Raw genomic sequence first — 17686 nt, forward strand, 5'->3', positions numbered from 1 at the left:
AACTCACTCTGTAGACCAGGCTGGTCTCGAACTCAGAAATCCGCCTGCCTTTGCCTCCCAAGTGCTGGAGCCACAACTGCCCAGCACTTGTCACACTTAGTTCTTGGCCGAAGGTTGAGAAGGGTTGACAAAGCAGCGCTAGGTGTGGGAGAGGCGGAGCTACGAGTTGATGGGGCTGGACCCGGGGCGGAGCCTAGAAGAACAGGGTGTGTGCTCTGGGGGCGGAGCCGCGGGCCATCGGGGCGGGGCCAAGCGCCGCGGCTCCGCCCCCGGGCTCCGCTGGTCTTCCACCCCACGGTGAGGTGGGCTTCGTGCAGGAGCTGAAGAGCGAGCGGCGAGCGGCGAGCGGCGAGCGGCTCCCGAGGAGCGAGCGGAGTTCGGCGGCAGCCCGCGTGCTCTGTCCCTCAGGGCCCGGCGTTATCCGCGAGGCAGCCGTCGGCGGGCGGGCGGGCGATGGCGGCGCGGGGGTCGCGGCGGCGCGCGCTGCGCCTGCTCTTGATGGTGCAGCTGCTGGCGGGGCGCTGGCGGCCGGCCGGGGCGGCGCGGGGCGCGCGGGGAGGTGAGCCGGGGCGGGGCTGCGGGTCGCGGGGCCGCGCCGCGGGGCTCCGCTCCATTTCCCTTTCTTCTGGACATTCGGGATTAGGCTCCAGATTAGCACCCAAATGCAAAGAAAAGGCCGGTTTGGGCGTTCGGTGGCTGTCGCCGTTGGGCGGCTGGTGTAGGGCGTGCCTCGGTACAACTTTCCAAGAGCGCGCCACTGTCTTCTGGCTTCCCACTTGGTGGCTGGTTCTCGGTGTGGAGACTTTGGGCTTAATGCTCGCCTTTTGAGACTTTATAGAGTCTACCCTCTTCTCCTCTCTCACTCCTGAAGCATCTTTGCTAGAAGAAGCAAGCGTTTGCTGAAGAAACGTTTGCTAGGCAGTTCACATGCCCCGGCTTCGGGACTCGAGGCTTGTATCTGGGTTCCGCGGTCCTTTGAAACAGGGCTTGCGCGGCGTACCACCCTCTCAGCCCGACCCTCCCGCTTCCCGTCTCCCCGTTTCCCCGTCTCCCTGTCTCCCCGTCTCCCTCCCCCAGTTAGCGTTTCAGATGTGGCTTGGGATAGAAACAAACAAAACAGCTAGTACTTTGAATTAACAGCGCTTTAGCATATTTTGGTCAGCCCTTTAAGTACTTTGGGGAAAAAAAATACTACCGTTTCTGGAGCACCTGTGGTGTGTCCTGTACTAGAGAGGGTGCGGCTCCTTAAGGTGGAGGGTTGCTGCACCTGAAGCTCGGTTTTAGTGAGATGAGGAAATCTGGCGGACCTTTCTTTCGTTAAGGTTCTTAAACTGTTGAGTCCTGATTTTCTTTAGGAAGTGTTAACTTTGCAGAACAGAATTCCCGATTACAGGACGGGTCTTTTGAAGAGGTGAAATCTTTGCAGAGTGTAAACAGTTTAGAGAAGGAAAGGGATGTCCTTGACTCAGTTTATGTCTCCAGGGTGTCTTGTCTTAGGGCAGAATTCTCTCCGCCGCTTTCGCTCTTTGAAACATGAGGACAACACTGCTTGATTTTCCCATCCGTTTTCAGGATTGATTGGTGTATATAAAACGCCAGGCAGTGCCTGACAGCCTAGAAAATGGTATCCCTGCCTCTCTTGAAGGAGCTGGGAATTTGAAAAGGTTTCTCTGTTTTAAGATAAATCATTGTTGCTGAGTCTTCAGTGGTGTAAACAGCTAACTCTTGCAGGGCTTGGTGTTCTAACCAGAGTTGATGGCCTTCTCCTTTCTTTTCCCACTCGGTGGAACTCCTTTAATAATACATAACCATCTGAGGCTGGAGAGATGGCTCAGCCGTTAAAGGCTAGGCTCACAACCAAAAATAATAACCATCTGTATAATAGTTTTGACCTCGTGCAAGCTCCTTAAGATCTACGATTCCTTTGTGTGTGGGTATGTGCATGTGCTATAGAGGCCAGAGGTCAGCGTAGCTATTGTTCCCCGGGGTGTGTGTGTGTGTGTCCATTTTGTTGGTTTTGTTTGTTTGTTTGTTGTTGCTGTTTGTTACAGTCTCTGTGACCTGGGGCTCGTGGATTAGGATAAGCTAGTTGATAATTCTGCTGAATTCTTTGGATCTGCCTGTCTCTGCCTCCCTAGTGTTGGGATTACTTGGGCAGTTTTTACAGATCAAAAGGCCTCCTTGCCAGGCCTTTTACATTTTGTGGGTTAAACCGAGGTCCCTGTGCTTGTGCAGCAAACACTCCACACGTTGAGCCATCTCCCAGCTCTCAAGGGCTGCTCCACTTCTCTGTTTATCTTTGTGTCCTGAATACCTGGTTTATTATAGGAGACTAGTAGATGTTTATAAATGAGTGGATGGAATAATATCACCCTGGATATTTTCTCACTTGTAAGAAAAGGCCGTTAAATGTTCCCCTGTACAGCTGACTGTAAACTTCTTAAGTTCTGTGCATTCTAAATGAGTGTCATGAAGAAGAAGGTAATACAGAGTTGCACATTTGCAAAGAAATGTTAATATGCTTTGACTTTTCAGTGGCTGAAGTTCTGTGTGGAGTTAAGAGACCTAGGACCTGGCTGTGGGTTTTTTGTTTTTCTGTTTTGTTTTTCAGTTTTTGTTTTTCATATTCAACTTTGCTGACTCCTTCTCTCTCCTCCTCTAAGATGATAGAGTGGAGGTGGATGTTTCTCAGAGAATTGATTTCATATTTATGTTTTATTGTTCTCACATCCATCTTAGATTCTCATCATAACTCTTACGGTTTCCTATGAGCCAATTCCCAGACAAAAAGAATTCTTGTCTCGTCAGCCAGCAGCCATACCTATTTGGCTGACTGAAGGTCACAGAGCTGTGGAAAGTGGCCTGGAAGGCAATTTTGTCTGCCGTGAAATATAATTTACTAGTACATTAAGATAATATAGGTCCCTGAACTGACCCGTGATGAGGACATTTATGGAAATTAAACAGTCATTAGTTAGGTATACCTCTTAGCTGTTCGACATTTTAAATGGCTGAGACTTTATTTTAGTATATGTTCTTCAGTCAAAGGAAGGTAAGATAATTTCATAGAAATACATTCGTGTGGCCATCAACTTCACTTTTATCATTCACTCACTATTTTTAAAGAAAGTATTGACATTTATTGAGCATTTATTCAATGCTCAGGCTTTGTATGTTTTAACTCTCGTGAAACAACCCACAGTGTGAAGTATTACTTCCATCAACTCATCCTGCAGGGTTCATTCAGGACCAGTCAGTGTCTTAGGTGCTGGTGAGATGACAATAAACACAGTTCTCTGCCCTTTTAGAGCTTAATTCATCAGGCAATGAAGTTGACATACAAGTAATTTATACGATTTGGTCTAGGCTGCAGCTAATGAATGAGAGAATCTAGATTTGAACTTGGGGAGTCTGACTGGGGCTTTGCTTTTAGTCACTATTCTTAGCTAACTTTATATTTTAATCTGCCATCAGAAGTGAAACCAGGTATTTAACTTGGGGGGAGCTAATATTTTAATAAATACTTTTAGTGAATTTTTTTTCATACAATATATTCTGATTACATTTCCCTTCCCCACCTCCTTCTGGATCATCCCTGCCTCCCTACCCACACAACTCTATGTCCATTCAGAGAAATAATTTCTTTTTCTGTCTTTAGAGAGCAAACAGGTAAAAAAAAAAAAAAAAACAGAATTTAAAAACAAACAAAACAAAACAGAAAAAAAATACAAAAACACACACACACATCACAAGCAAAACAAAACCCCACTAAATCCAAACCCATAATATACATGCAAAAGTCCAGTAAGACAAAACAACAACAAAACAAAAATTAAAAAAAAAAAAAGCCCAAACAAAACAATATGAGGCAAAAATATCTACAAAAACATCATTGCGTTTGTTTTGTTTTGGCCATCAATTGCTGGGCATAAGGCTTACCCTTAAGTGTGTTTAATATACCCAATGTGACTCTATTGGAGAAAATGAATTTTTTCCTTTACAAGAGGATGTCAATTTGAAGTAACTTTCTGGTTACACATAGGAAAGGAGTCTGTCCACTTCCCCTCTCAGTGCTGGGACACTGTCTGGCTTGAGCCTGTGCAGGCCCTATGCATGCAGCCACAGTCTCTGTGGGCTCATATGTGTGTCAGTTCTGTTGTGTCTGGAAGGCACTGTTTTCTTGGTGGCATCCATCCCTCTGGCTCTCAGTCTTTCTGCCACTTCTTCTGTATAGTTCCCTGAGCCCTTAGGAGAATGGTTTAATAAAGTCATCCTATTTTAGACTAAGCGTTCCAAAATCTCTCTGCACACGTTGTCCAGCTGTGGTCTCTGTGTTAGTTCCCATCCACTGCAGAAGGAAGCTTCTCTGATGGTGGCTGAGTGAGACACTGATCTGTTAATATGGAAGAATGCCATTAGGAGTCATTTTATTTGTCCTTTTAGGGGAACAGTAGTATTTGGTTTTCTTCTAGGCCCGTGGCCTGCCCAGTCTCAGGTTCTTGGCCACTAGAGCAGTGTCAGGCATGGGTTCTGTTTTGTGTAGTCAGCCTTAGATCCAGTTAAAGAATGGCTAGTCACTCCTACAGTGTTTGTGTTACCACTGCACCAACATGTTATGTAGGCATGTCACTGTTGTAGATTGCAGAGTTTGCGGTAGAATATCTTCCATGAACCATGGAACACCATGAACACCGGTCAGTGAGGGTGAAGGCTCTAGGTAGGCACCAGCTTGACTTCTCTGTGTTCTCTGAGATATGTAAGTGTTGACTTCAGCGGTAGAGCCTCACTATCAATTTGTGGAAAACAACCAGAAGCCTTGATAATAGACTGAGATGTTTGGGGGTTTCCACGATATCCCTTTGGCCAATGACTCAACTAGATGTAACTTTTCATTATTTGGTGAGTCTGTTTAGGTTATTATATGTGTGGAGTTCCAATGATTGAGATGATTCTAGGACTGGATATCTGGCATTGTCTTTGTTGCTTGGGTATTCCCTTCCTTAGTTTCTATTGCCCTCTCTGGAACTTTTCCACCTCCCACCTGCCCACACCCATCCTCTGAGACATGGTTTCCCTACGCAGCCCTGGCAGTACTGGAATTAGCTCTTTGGACCAGACTGATCTCAAACTCAGAGATCTGCCTGCCTCCCAAGAGCTGTGATGTTCCATCACACTGCCCTCCCTGGTAGAGAGCATGGTCAAGAAAAGTAAAAGGAGAACTCCTGTATGACCCAGACACACTACTCCTAAGTATGTACATGCAGGACTTTGCACCAACAGATCACAGAAATACTTGCACATCTGGGTTCATTCCAGCAGTATTCACAATAGCTCAGTTATGGAATAATCAGCCTGTGTTCAGTGAACAGACAAATGGATAAAGAAAATGTGATACACACACAATGGAATTTTTCAGCCTTAAAAATTAATGAAATTGTGTCACTTGCAGGGAAATGAATGCAACTGGAGAATGTATGGAAGTATACTCAGATAGAGGCCTTGCTCTCTCTCATCTTAGATTCTAAATTTTGTGTAGATAAAAGCTGCATAAAACCATGTGTGTGTATGTGTGTGTGTGTGAGAGAGAGAGAGAGAGAGAGAGAGAGACAGACAGACAGACAGACAGACAGACAGACAGACAGTAGGACAGACAGACAGTAGGACAGACAGACAGACATGAAGAGAGATGAGACTGGGGTAAGGGACAAGTGGGGGAGGGAGCAGAAGGACTTGGAGACGAGTGTGGCGAAGGTACACAACATACTTGAATGAAAACATTTGCATAAAACACGTCACCATCCATAATGACTCAACACCAACAAAACCTTTTTAAAGTTCACAGTCAACTTGGGCTAAGCAGGACTTATCTTATAAAAAGAATTGTTTTCTTGAAAATGCTGAATATGCCCTCTGACCTAGAGTGTGAACATCTGGAGGGTGGGGTCAGAATTCACTAGACAGTGCAGCTGTACCTGGGCAGTTATTGAGTCACTGGAGACATGTCCCATGTAGCCCAGGTTGCCCTCATTTGGAGGCATAGTCCAGGATGACCTTGAACCCATCTCGCCTCCACTTCCCAACTGCTAGGATTACAGTTGTGTTTCCTGGTGCTCGCCCCTGAGTTTATGAGAGCACCTGCTGTTGGCACTCTGATACAGTTGTCAGAATAGAGAGTTCCTGTGCCTCTGTGATTACAAATTATATACCTACCTAGCAATTTTTAAAAATTAGGTTGAGTTTTTAGTACAATAATTTGAGCATGTCATTTTTCTTTTGGTAGCATTGTTTTTCTCTTGTAATAGGTGGGATTAAATTCTTCCAGATGATATTTTTAGTTTAAAATTAAATAAGCAAGTAGATGCAGACATGCTGAAGTTAGAATACTTTAGGAAGAAGTTAGAATTTGTTTGTTTCTTTTTTTTTTAAATATTTCAGATAGTGTTGCTTCAACAACACTATCTGAATTAAGTCAGTTAATTAATTAATTTATTTATTTATTTTATTTATTTATTATATATAAGTACACTGTAGCTGTCTTCAGACGCACCAGAAGAGGGCATCAGATCTCATTACGGGTGGTTGTAAGCCACCATGTGGTTGCTGGGATTTGAACTCATGACCTTCCGAAGAGCAGTCGGTGCTCTTCCCCACTGAGCCATCTCACCAGCCCAGAATTTGTTTCTTTAGGAGTTTTTCTCTGGAATAGTGGAAACAGTGTGATGAAAAATCATTTTTAAAACCTCTTGTATGTATGTGTGTATGTGTGCGTGCATGTGTGTGTGCGTGTGCACGCGTGTGCTAGTTGCCTACCTGCCTACATATGTGCGCATGAGTGTAGGTGCCTAAAGAGGCCAGGGGTGTCAGGCTCTGTGGAGATGGAGTCATGGGCAGTTGTAAGCCTTCCAGTGTGGGTGCTGAGAATCATTTTTAGGACCTCTAGAAGAGCAGCAAGTACTCAACCCATGTTTCTGGGAAAAAAATATGTTTATCAAGACAAGATTTCTCTGTGTAGCCCTGGCTGCCTTGGAACTCACTCTGTAAACCAGGCTGTCCCCAAACTCAAAGATCTGCCTGCCTCTGCCTCCCCAGTGCTGTGGAACTAAAGGTGTTTGCCACCACTGCCCAGCTGTGATTTTCATTTAAATGTTTTCTTCATGATTTATTTTTTAAAAGATTCATTTATTTATTTTATGTATATGAGTAGTATTCAGACACACCAGAAGAGGGCACCAGACCCCATTGCAGATGGTTGTGAGCCACCATGTTGTTGCTGGGATTTGAATTCAAGACCTCTGGAAGAGCAGTCAATGCTCTTAACTGCTGAGCCCTTCTGTATGATTTAAAACAACATGGCATCATTTCTCCAATCCTTTAATTTTGACCTCATGCTCTTTTCTTGTAAAGCAGGACTGAAGAGAAGGAAGGGGATACCAGTAAAAAGAGATGTGAATTCAGTTGATCTGACAAGAAGAAAATTACAAACTGTTGGATTTAAAAAAATTTCTCCGTAAAGATTGTTAGTGGTATGTGTTGAATTAGGTAGAGCTTTTTTTCTGTATGGTAGTTTCTCAACCTCTGGGACCTTGGACTCGGGAGGAAAGGGTCCTGGACATCTGATGTGTTCACAACATCTCTGTGGGAAAGGGTCCTGGCCATGTTGCATGTTATAGCATCCCTGTGAGAAAGGGTTCTGGCCATGTAGCATGTTATAGCATCTCTGTGGGAAAGGGTCCTGGCCATGTAGCATGTTATAGCATCTCTGTGGGAAAGGGTCCTGGCCATGTAGCATGTTATAACATCTCTGTGGGAAAGGGTCTTGGCCATGTTGCATGTTATAGCATCTCTATAGGAAAGGGTCCTGGCCATCTGGTGTGTGTACAGCATCCCTGACCTCTATTTGTGAGTCACCACCAGCACCCTACTGAAAAATGTCTCTAGAGTCTTTCAGAAGTTTCCTATGGATCAGGATTGTTCTTCTCCAACTCATGAGGATCCCACTTGTAGTTTTGTTGGGGGTTTGTTAAGGGAATATGGGGGTTCAAAAGGTCAGAGGCAGAACCTGAGGCTCCAATGTCTCTAAGCCTTCAGGGGAAGTTTGTGAAATTCCCACTGTGCTGGCTGTACTTGTGTTTTGTTCGCTTGCTTGCTTGTTTTAAGACAGGGTCTCATGTATCCCAGGCTGATGTCATTTTTATAAGTAGCCACTGCTGCTGAGAGTAACACACTTTAAGTAGGAGAGCTATCGAGGTAAGTCCCCATTCGTGTCAGTTAGTGTCATTCTCAGGGTCCAATGAAAAGTAGTGAATGTTTGCCTAAATGACATAAAACTAATAGAAACCTCGGGGTTGGGACTAGAGAGATGGCTCAGCAGTCTGGAGTTCAATTCCCAGCAACCATATGGTGGCTCACAATCATCTGTAATGAGATCTGATACCCTCTTCTGGTGTGTCTGAAGACAGCAACAGTGTACTCACATACATAAAATAAGCAAGTAAATCTAATTTTTCTAAAAAAGAATAACTTTTAAAAAAAGAAAGGAACTGGGCAGTGATGGTGCATACCTTCAATCCCAGTACTTGGGAGGCAGAGACAGATGGATTTTTGAGTTCGAGGCCAGCCTGGTCTACAGAGTGAGTTCCAGGACATCCAGGGCTATACAGAGAAACCCTATCTTGAAAAACAAAAGAAAACAAACAAACAAACAATGAAACTTAGGGCAGGAGAGAAGAGATGGCTTAGTGGTTAGGAATGCTTGCTGCTGGGTGTGGTAGCACACATTTAGTCCCGGGAGGCAGAGGCAGGCAGATCTACATGAGTGTCAGGACAGCCAGGGCTACCCAGAGGGAAGGAAAAGCACCTAGTGCTCTTCCAGAACCCACATGGAGCAGTTAAGCCACTTGAAACTCCACCTCCAGAGAATCCACAGCTCTCTTCTGGCCTCTGTATGCTCCCAATGTGGCACACACAGACTCATAGATTAAAACTGGAAAGACTACTAGAAGCCAAGAATACAAGCACTAGTTCTCTGTTCACACAAAGCAGCTCTCTGCCCCCTTTTCCTTTTCTTGTTTCTTGAAACAAGGTCTCACTGTGACTATGTAGCTTGGGCTGCCCTTGAACTCCGGTCAATGAGGCTAGCCTCAAGCTCAAGGTCTTGGGGCTGGAGACATAGCTTGTTGGCTAAGAGCACTTATTCTCACAGAGGACCTGGGTTTGATTTCCAGCACCTATATGATGGCTCACAACCTCCAAACTCCAGTTCCAGGAGATCCAGTTCTCTCTACTGGCCTCTAAGGGGATCAGGCACTCGTGTGGTGCACATCACATACATACATGCAAACAAACTACAGATACACATAAAATTTTCAATTCTAGCAACAACAACACTCCCAAAGAATTCCTGACCCGGCCACCTGAGTGCTGGGACTATAGGAATGCCCCACTATGCCTGGTTCTTATCTTCATCTTTCTGTATTTCCTTAAGTCATTATTTGTTCATAATTGGACAATTTTAAAAAAAAATTCAGCCCTAACTAGGTCGGTAAGAATGGCCTTCAACTCCTGATTGTCCTGACTCCAGCACAATCTGGGATTACAGGGGTATACCACCCCATGGCTCCAGGGGAAGAGGTTGGCAGGAGTCTTATGAAGGTCATATAGGCTTTGCAGCTTCTTATGCCCATTAGATGTTTTATTTCCTAACCCTGTCAACGTACTCGCTTAAATATGTATTTATTACCCATTTATTACCCAGAGAGATTTCTAATGCCAAATTAAAATAGTAAACTATGCATTTATTTGATTTCAATAATGCTTAACCTCTTTTTGAACTCCTTGAGGACTATTGACTGGGCCTAAACTTAACACTGCCTGAGGTCATTGTGTTACTCCTTGGGTTCTGTGAGTCAGGGAAAGATGTAGAACTGAGCTTTGTAATAGCAGTTGCAGTGTAATTGTGTCCTGTAATTTTGTGTTAAAAAATCAATTGAAAACAACACCCCTGCACTCATCTGTAATACTGAAACAGTGATGAGTAAGCATACTGGCCTTATTTGTCACATTGAACGTGCTGAGTTAGTGCACACTTAGTCCCCTGTATTAACTAAATGTGCAGGCTCACTGCTTTATCCTGATATCTCTTAAAATAGCTCTCCTTGGATTGCAGTAAGGAGAATTTTTTTAAAAAGCTATTAAAGTCATTTTTTTTGTTAACTTAAAAAAAAAAAGATACAAGGAGATTTAGAGGGGAGGATTAACTGCTCCAGGAATGCCTTCATTTTGGATTGGGGTAGAGTAGATCTCTCACTATTACAAATCTTTTTAGGTACTTGATTTATTTCACTCTTCTGTAGCCTGTGAAGAAGTTAGGGAAGGCTCTTGGCAATACCTAGCACAACCAAGAGCATGCATACCCTTGACTCAGCAGTCCCACTTCTAAGAGTCCACCCTGCATAAGACGGGGAAGACAGATATACAAGGATGTTAGCGACAGCATTTTCTATAGTATTGTCATTGGAAACAAATCCAAATGAACACAACATAGATGCCCACCTGTGAAACCTTAAAGTATGACAAGTACCCATAACACAGACCACTCTGTACTTATGAAGCAAGAATAGAGATGGATGGATAACCATAACGTACTTTTGAATGGAAGAAATAAAGTCAAAGAACTTTAAAAGGGAAATATGTGTACTTCTGTGCACATATGATGTTCATGTGTGTTTGTAGTTAAAGTGTGTGCCCTTCAAACTCATCAGTGGCTAACTCTAAAGTCAGAAAGAGAGAGGAGAGGTAGATTCCCTACTAAATGAACTTCTAGGTTTGAATTGTAACAATGACTATACCTTATTTTTGTAATGAAAGTATCATTCAAAATAAAAACAAGTCAGGCCTCTGCTTCTTACTTGCTACTGTTTGAGCAGTGCTTCTCAGAGAGGGGATTTTTTTGGTGCTCCTGCCCCCCCCATTGGGCAGTGTCTAGAGGCACTTACGGTTGTTGCATAAAAACAGTGTATCTGGTGGATAGGAGCTGAAATATACAGGTCCAGGATAGCTCCCACACAGCACAGAATTGCTGGTGTCAAAATGCCAGTCATGACAAGTCAAGAAATCTTAATGTTTGGGTTAGAAGGTTGTGGCCATGTTTAAGCTTGCAGGTTGTGTATTGGACACATTCCAGAAGGCACCATTCTTACTGTGGAGTGTCTGCTGCATAGCTACAGAATTCTAAGTACGACATGTACAAGTTTGCATCCCAGGAGGGCATGTGCTGTGTCCTTGTGCTCTGTTCTGCCCCTAAGGCAGAGGCTACCATGGTCACAGCCATCCTGGATCTCTTGAGTGGATACATCGAGGTAGGTATGACCTTAGGTTCTGGTGTTTCCAAGTTGTGGCAGATGCTGAAGACTTAAAAACTTTTGGAAGAAACTATAGCAACAGATGTCTTAATTGGGAAAAGACTGGTAGTAGCCATATTTAGTTGCAGATCATGTTGGTGACTTTTTTGAGAATCCCTACTTTTCAATGAGAAAAATCATAATCCTTCATAGGAAAATGCCAATAGAGAACACAAGCATCTCTAGAAGTGGCTTTTTCAATCCTTAACTGGCTTTTTGGCTATTTAGGATCAGTAGTGGGTAAGATGGAAATCTTAAGAAATTACTTAGACATGGGCCTGGAGAGATGGTTCAGTGGCTAAGATCATTGACTGCTCTTCAGAGGACTGGGATTTGATTTCCAGTACCCACAGGGTGGCTCACAGCTGTCTGTAATTCAAATTTCCAGGGGATCTGATGCCCTCTTCTGGCCTCTGCAGGCATTGCATGCATATGTTTCACATCTGAGCACTTGGGCAAGCGTGGAAAAAAAAATAAAAATAAATATTTAAATTACTAGGGGCTGGCAAGATGGCTCAGTGGGTAAGAGCACTGACTGCTCTTCTAAAGGTCCTGAGTTCAAATCCTAGCAACCACATGGTGGCTCACAACCACCCGTGATGAGATCTGACACCCTCTTCTGGTGTGTCTGAAGACAGCTACAGTGTATTTATATGCTGGGCTCTGCCAGCAGAAACAGGTGAGAGAGAGAACCTGGTCCAGCTGAGCCTCTCAGGGCTGAGCGGGATGGTGAGTGTCATGGCTCGGATCTCCTGCTGTAAGCTCGGATCTCCTGCTGTCCGGAGAATAACCACCCAGAGCCGGTAGTCTGATCTTTTCTTTATAAAGGGCTGAGGGAGGAGGTAGAGTTTTCTGCTGAGTTGAGATGAGGCAGGGGGAGGGGAAAGTTGATGAAGGGTATGGGGTGACTGACAGAGCCAACAAAGTTACTCTATGTCAGCAGGAGCTAGGCAAAGGCAGGCTTAAGCAGGTCGTGCTGAGTCACTCCAGTACAAAAGCGCGACTGAGACAGCTTACAAAACTTGAGCCAGGCTCGGGTTTGTCCTCAAGGCCCAAACCAGGGCTAAATAGGGCCCAACTTGAGCAGGTTACATGACTCCTGTCTTAGGTTGTCCCCACACATGGGGATCTTACCCGTCTCTGGATACCATGTGTCACTCTGGCTCAAGGGGCATGCTCTACAACCTACCTTAGGTTACCCGTCATTGGTCAAATGGAGAGCCAGGAAGGGTTGTTCATATTCTGAGGGCCAATCGTATGTTGACCTTGGCTCTCGGGAAGCGAGTCTTTGGTAATGAACCTGGACCTGATGAAGCCTGATTGCCTCTATACACTGCTGGATGAATTGTGTACTAAGTAAACATGGCTCCACTGTGAGGAGGAGGAGAAGGAGGAAGGGACCAAGGAGGGGAAGTAGGTAGGGCAGGAAGCCATGGAGTTCAGTCCACAGTGGGTTTCTTGAAACTCTCTCCTCCTCCTCTCTAAGTTTTCCTGGATCGTTGAATTCCCCCATCAATCTTGGGCAGGATCCTCATTGTCACTGACAGGAGGATCTTCATTCTTTTTTCTTGATAAATCTGTGAAAGAAGCAGAAGGAGGGCTCTAGGGCTAGAAATTTCCCTAGAGTGATTAATATCATCATCCTCCTGTTGGGGCAAGTATTTTATGTCTCTGGCCAGTATCCAGATTGGTCTTTTTTCATTTTGGGGGAACATACAGTCAGACTCTCTTCCAGCTGTCAAGAGCGGGTCTGGCCCTCTTCAACCTCTAGTCAGTGGGTCTCTCCACCTGACCCAAATGGAGCTGTAGGAAACTGATGGAGACCAATGTTTTTGAAATGGGAACAGATGTGGATCCTCTTTAGAAAAATTTAAAATATTTATGGTAAATAGTGCCTTTTTCAATCGATCATGTGGGGGTAGAGACTCCCCCTTTTGTTTTTGTGGTAGGGAGAAGGAGCGAGTATGCCAAGCTGGGCGCCCACCCGCTAAAGTCCTGGTGGGCACTGGATGCCAGACCAGGAAGAGGGTGGCAAGCATCAGTGTCTCCTAGGTATCTGCTGCTGCCTCTCTGGCCAGGGGCTATGCAGGTTTGATTGCCTTAGCCCCTTGGCCCTATTCCTGTTTCTTGCCACCCAAAGCTGGGACTGGAATGGCTACTTGCCCACACTGACTCTGAAAGAGTGACAGCCTATGTCTTGCTGCACTGAGGCAATGGGCAGGCGGGTGTCCAGGGGCAAGGCAGGAGTGATGGGGAGGACGAGGCATCGGAAACTCAGAAACTCTGAATCTCTGAAAAGTTCAAGATTTATGCAGGTCTCCCCAGGGAAGGCGAGGAGAGGTGTGAGGTTGGGCAGAACACCCTTATGTTGAGACAGTGCAGGAGAGGGAAGAAAGGGGTAGCCAGGTGCTTTCGAGGGCCAACCACTCCATCTCCCATCCTACAGTGCTCACAGGCTGGACACTGGAGCTCGGGGAAGAAACAGCTCAGTTGGGGCACCCCAGCTGGTGCCCCCTGTTCCTCCGCTCCTCCAAGCTCCATCCCCATGGAGCAACTGGTGCCCAGATCCCTACCCTTGCTCTAGCCATCGAATCCCAGACTGGCCAGGCAGTACCAAGTAGGCCAGGGCTAGTGCAGACCCAGGTCGAGACTAGGAAGAGCACTGGACAGACGGCACTCAGCCTCCTCCCGCTGTGGCTGCTGCTTCTACCCATAGTATGGAGCCTTGGAGACCTGCAGCAGCTCCAAACCACTCATGGAGTACATGCTGCTGGATGCACAGGGCTTGGTTCCCTGACACCCAGTGCCTCGGGCTCCACCAGCTCCCTGGCAGGTGTAGGTCTGCTGCCCCCCACGCCTCGCAGCTCTGCCCTGTCCACCCCAGTGGCACATAGCGCTGGTCACCTGGCCCACGTGTCTTCCTTGTATGCCAGGCCCCAGCATGAGGCCTCCAGCAGCGGCAGGGCCCTGGGACCGCACCCTGGCTCCCCCCTCACCTGGCAGATCCCGCCAGATGCCCTTCCCCTAAAAGAGAGCGAGTAGCAGAGCTGGGATGGCAGAGGGGACGACCCAAAACGCTGGGTTCCCGAGAGTCCGGGACTCCTGGGCACAAGGCCCTCTCCCCAACCTCCCACCCCTGGAGGAGATCAGCTAGATTGGCAGCTCCCCATCCAGCCCAGTGAAAGTATAATCAAACTCTTATATTTTTGATTGTGAGCCTAGCCTTTAACAGCTGAGTCATCTCTCCAACCCCCACTCCTGGTGTGTGGGGGTGTCACCATATTGATACTGAACTTAGTGCGGGCACCCGATCGGCATAGAGCACTACAAGCCCAGATCTCCTGGACTCAAGTGATCCTCCTGTCTCAGCCTTCTGAGTAGCTGGGACTACAGGCATGCGCCACCATGCTCGGTTTTACCAAAAGGATCAAAGGAGAGAGGTGGTATCGAAAGCAGGGCCCCACTGGAGGACCAGGGTGCGCTGCTTCAGGGATCAAGTGGGAGATATAGGGACTCAGAGGGGGGTTTAGATTCGGAAAAGTACTGCCCTATCATTTATTGGGGTACACTCACCCGCAGACCAATTGGCCCATCAGCGAACTTCTGTGGGGGGGTCTCTTCACACGGGGCACCAACACTTATGCATAATAATAAATAAATCTCTGGGCTGGAGGGAGCAGGGCTGAGTGGAGTGAACAGAAGTCCTAAAATTCAATTCCCAACAACCATATGAAGGCTCACAACCATCTGTACAGCTACAGTGTACTCATATAAAATAAATAAATCTTAAAAAAATTTAAATTACTTAGACATTACCTGATATAGTAAGAAAATTATTTAATTTTGAGTTACACAACAGTAAAACAGCTAAGTAAAGATCATCTTTTTTTTTTAAAAAAAAAAAGTTATTTATTTAAATACAGGATCCTACATTGTATGTAGCCCAGCCTATCCTTGAACTCAGGATCCTCCTGAGTTCAGCCCCCCTAATTCTGGAGTTAAACGCGTATATCACCACATCCAGTTTATTAATGTTTTGTAATGAAAAATTAAAACATATAAAACTGGTCCAGTGTAGTCAGTCCTAGTAGCCTGGGCCTGTAGATTCAGCCAAATGAGAAACCTAGGCAGGAGGTCCCAGTTTCTGGTCCTGCCTGGGCTACAGAGTGAGTTAAGGCTCAGCTGGAGAAACTTATTTAGAGCCTGCCTCAGAAGGCAAGAGGAGGGCTGAGGGTGTGGCTTGGTGGTAGATACTTGTTATCTTAGTCAGGGTTTGTATTCCTGTACAAAACATCATAACCAAGAAGCAAGTTGGGAAGGAAAGTGTTTATTCAGCTTACACTTCCACATTGCTGTTCATCACCAAAGGAAGTCAGGACAGGAACTCACACAGGGCAGGAACTTGGAGGTAGGAGCTGATGCAGAGGCCATGGAGGGGTACTACTTACTGGCTTGCTTCCCCTGGCTTGCTCAGCTTGTTGCCTTATAGAATGCAGGACTACCAGCCCAGGGATGGCACCACCCACAATGGGCAGGGCTCTTCCCCCTTGATCACTAATTGAGAAAATGCCTTACAGCTGGATCTTAGGGAGGCATTTCCTCAAGGAGGCTCCTTTCTTTGTGATAACTCCAGCTTGTGTCAAGTTGACACATAAATCAGCCATTATACTTGCCTAGCAGGTAGAAAGCCTCAGGTTCATCTCACTGAACCTGGGGAGTGGGTGTTTGAGGGGGAGGGAGCATTAGTACAATGGATTGAGGGTTCTTGCCATACATTATTAGCAGTTATATTTTGCCAGTGAGATAATCCTTTTTAAATATAGATTAGAAATTATAGCATGTAGAGGTCAAAGGCCTGGAGGAATGCCAAGCATTAAGCGAAAGTTTGCAGCTCTGCAGTTCTGTCATCTTCACCATAGTAAAATTAAGGAGCAAAGAGTGTTTCTTTGAAAATAAGTGTAGTTTTACTAAATTACTTGATTTTGAACTTTTGTCTTTAGACAGCCCAGGCTGACCTTGAACCTGTGCTAGACTGGAAGTCTTGATGTTCCCACCTTAGCTCCCTAAATGCTACAATTCTGTTCGGATACCACCATCTCTGGTTTTATGAAAAATTTTAAATGCCATATTCCAATTCCTCATCTCGAGACAGTTGATATTCAGAATTAAAACTGAATGTGCAAAACCAAACTGTGAATCTTTTGAGATGTTAATGACGTGTATGGATCCACGTGTTAGCTGTTTCGCTTAGCTTTCTTTCATTGCACTTTGAATGAGGGGAGTTATGCCATGGACTGTTTATGTGCTTCTCTAAGTCTGCTTAACTACTTGCTTCCCTATTTTTTATGGGATTTGTGACTTACGGCAATTAGTACACTGGTAATATACTTACTAGTTTTAATGACGAGGCGTGAAGGCAGGTGTGCTAACACATATCTGTGACTCTAGCACCCAGGAAGTAGAGTCAGCAAGAGAAAGGATCATACGATAACCTAGGTGATGGAGTAAGACACTGACTCAAAGGTGAAAAAAAATAACCCCACCAAGCAACTCCTTCCCCCAAACAACCCCCCCCAACAACCCTCCATAAAACAAACCCCTCCCCAAACACCTCCCCCAACACACACACACAGGTGAGTTGGAGAAAGCTTTGTCATCGTACCACACTGGGAGTGCCTTGTGCCACACACATTCCTCCTCTGTATCTTTGCAGGGTTCTGTTGCCTTGGGCTGTCTGGAAACCATCTTTGTTGGATAGCAGTAGGCTTCAGAAAGGCTCTGCAGGAGCTGCTTGCTTTTATTGCTTTTATTTTTGGATGATTGCCTATAGAGGCCTATTGCTTTCTGTTACTATAACAGTTATTTGTGGAATAGGGGTAGGCTGGTGCAGGCACTTATACACACACACACACACACACACACACACACACACACACACACACACACACACACGTCTAGCCTTCACCGCAGCCTTTTAAGGTAGGTACTGTTCTATACCTGTTCTCACAGCTATAGGGATCCATATGCAGACGGGTTAGGACACTGGCCACGAAGTCACACATAAATATTAGGGATCAGAATGGGATCTAGCTTGAATATTTTAAAATTCCAAGTTTTGTTTTTGAGGAAGGGTCTTGATGGTCTTAAACTCTTGGGTTTAAGTGATTCTTTATCTTAGCCTCTTGAGCAGCAGATCTCAGACTGTGGGTCACGACCCCTTTGGGGGGGGATGTCACACCTTTTCACAAGGGTCAGATATCAGATAATTTACATTACAATCATAACAA

The 17686-nt window shown here is 45.5% G+C and overlaps 1 protein-coding gene across 2 annotated transcripts in view; it reads left to right on the forward strand.

Annotated features, from left to right (window-relative positions):
- The first annotated feature begins 244 nt into the window (after positions 1-244).
- Chrna5 (cholinergic receptor nicotinic alpha 5 subunit) overlaps positions 245-17686 on the forward strand; it is a 34467-nt gene continuing 17025 nt past the window's right edge. The window contains exon 1 of one of the 2 annotated variants that reach the window (XM_031344496.1): positions 245-559. In XM_031344496.1, the coding sequence (XP_031200356.1) occupies positions 454-559 (106 nt within the window). In that variant the 5' untranslated portion in view covers positions 245-453. Of the gene's footprint in view, positions 560-7355; positions 7524-17686 lie in introns of those variants that run through there. The other variant, XM_031344497.1, reaches the window with a different exon arrangement.

This window comes from Mastomys coucha, unplaced genomic scaffold (assembly GCF_008632895.1).
Source record: "Mastomys coucha isolate ucsf_1 unplaced genomic scaffold, UCSF_Mcou_1 pScaffold23, whole genome shotgun sequence".
Taxonomy (NCBI): Eukaryota; Metazoa; Chordata; class Mammalia; order Rodentia; family Muridae; genus Mastomys; species Mastomys coucha.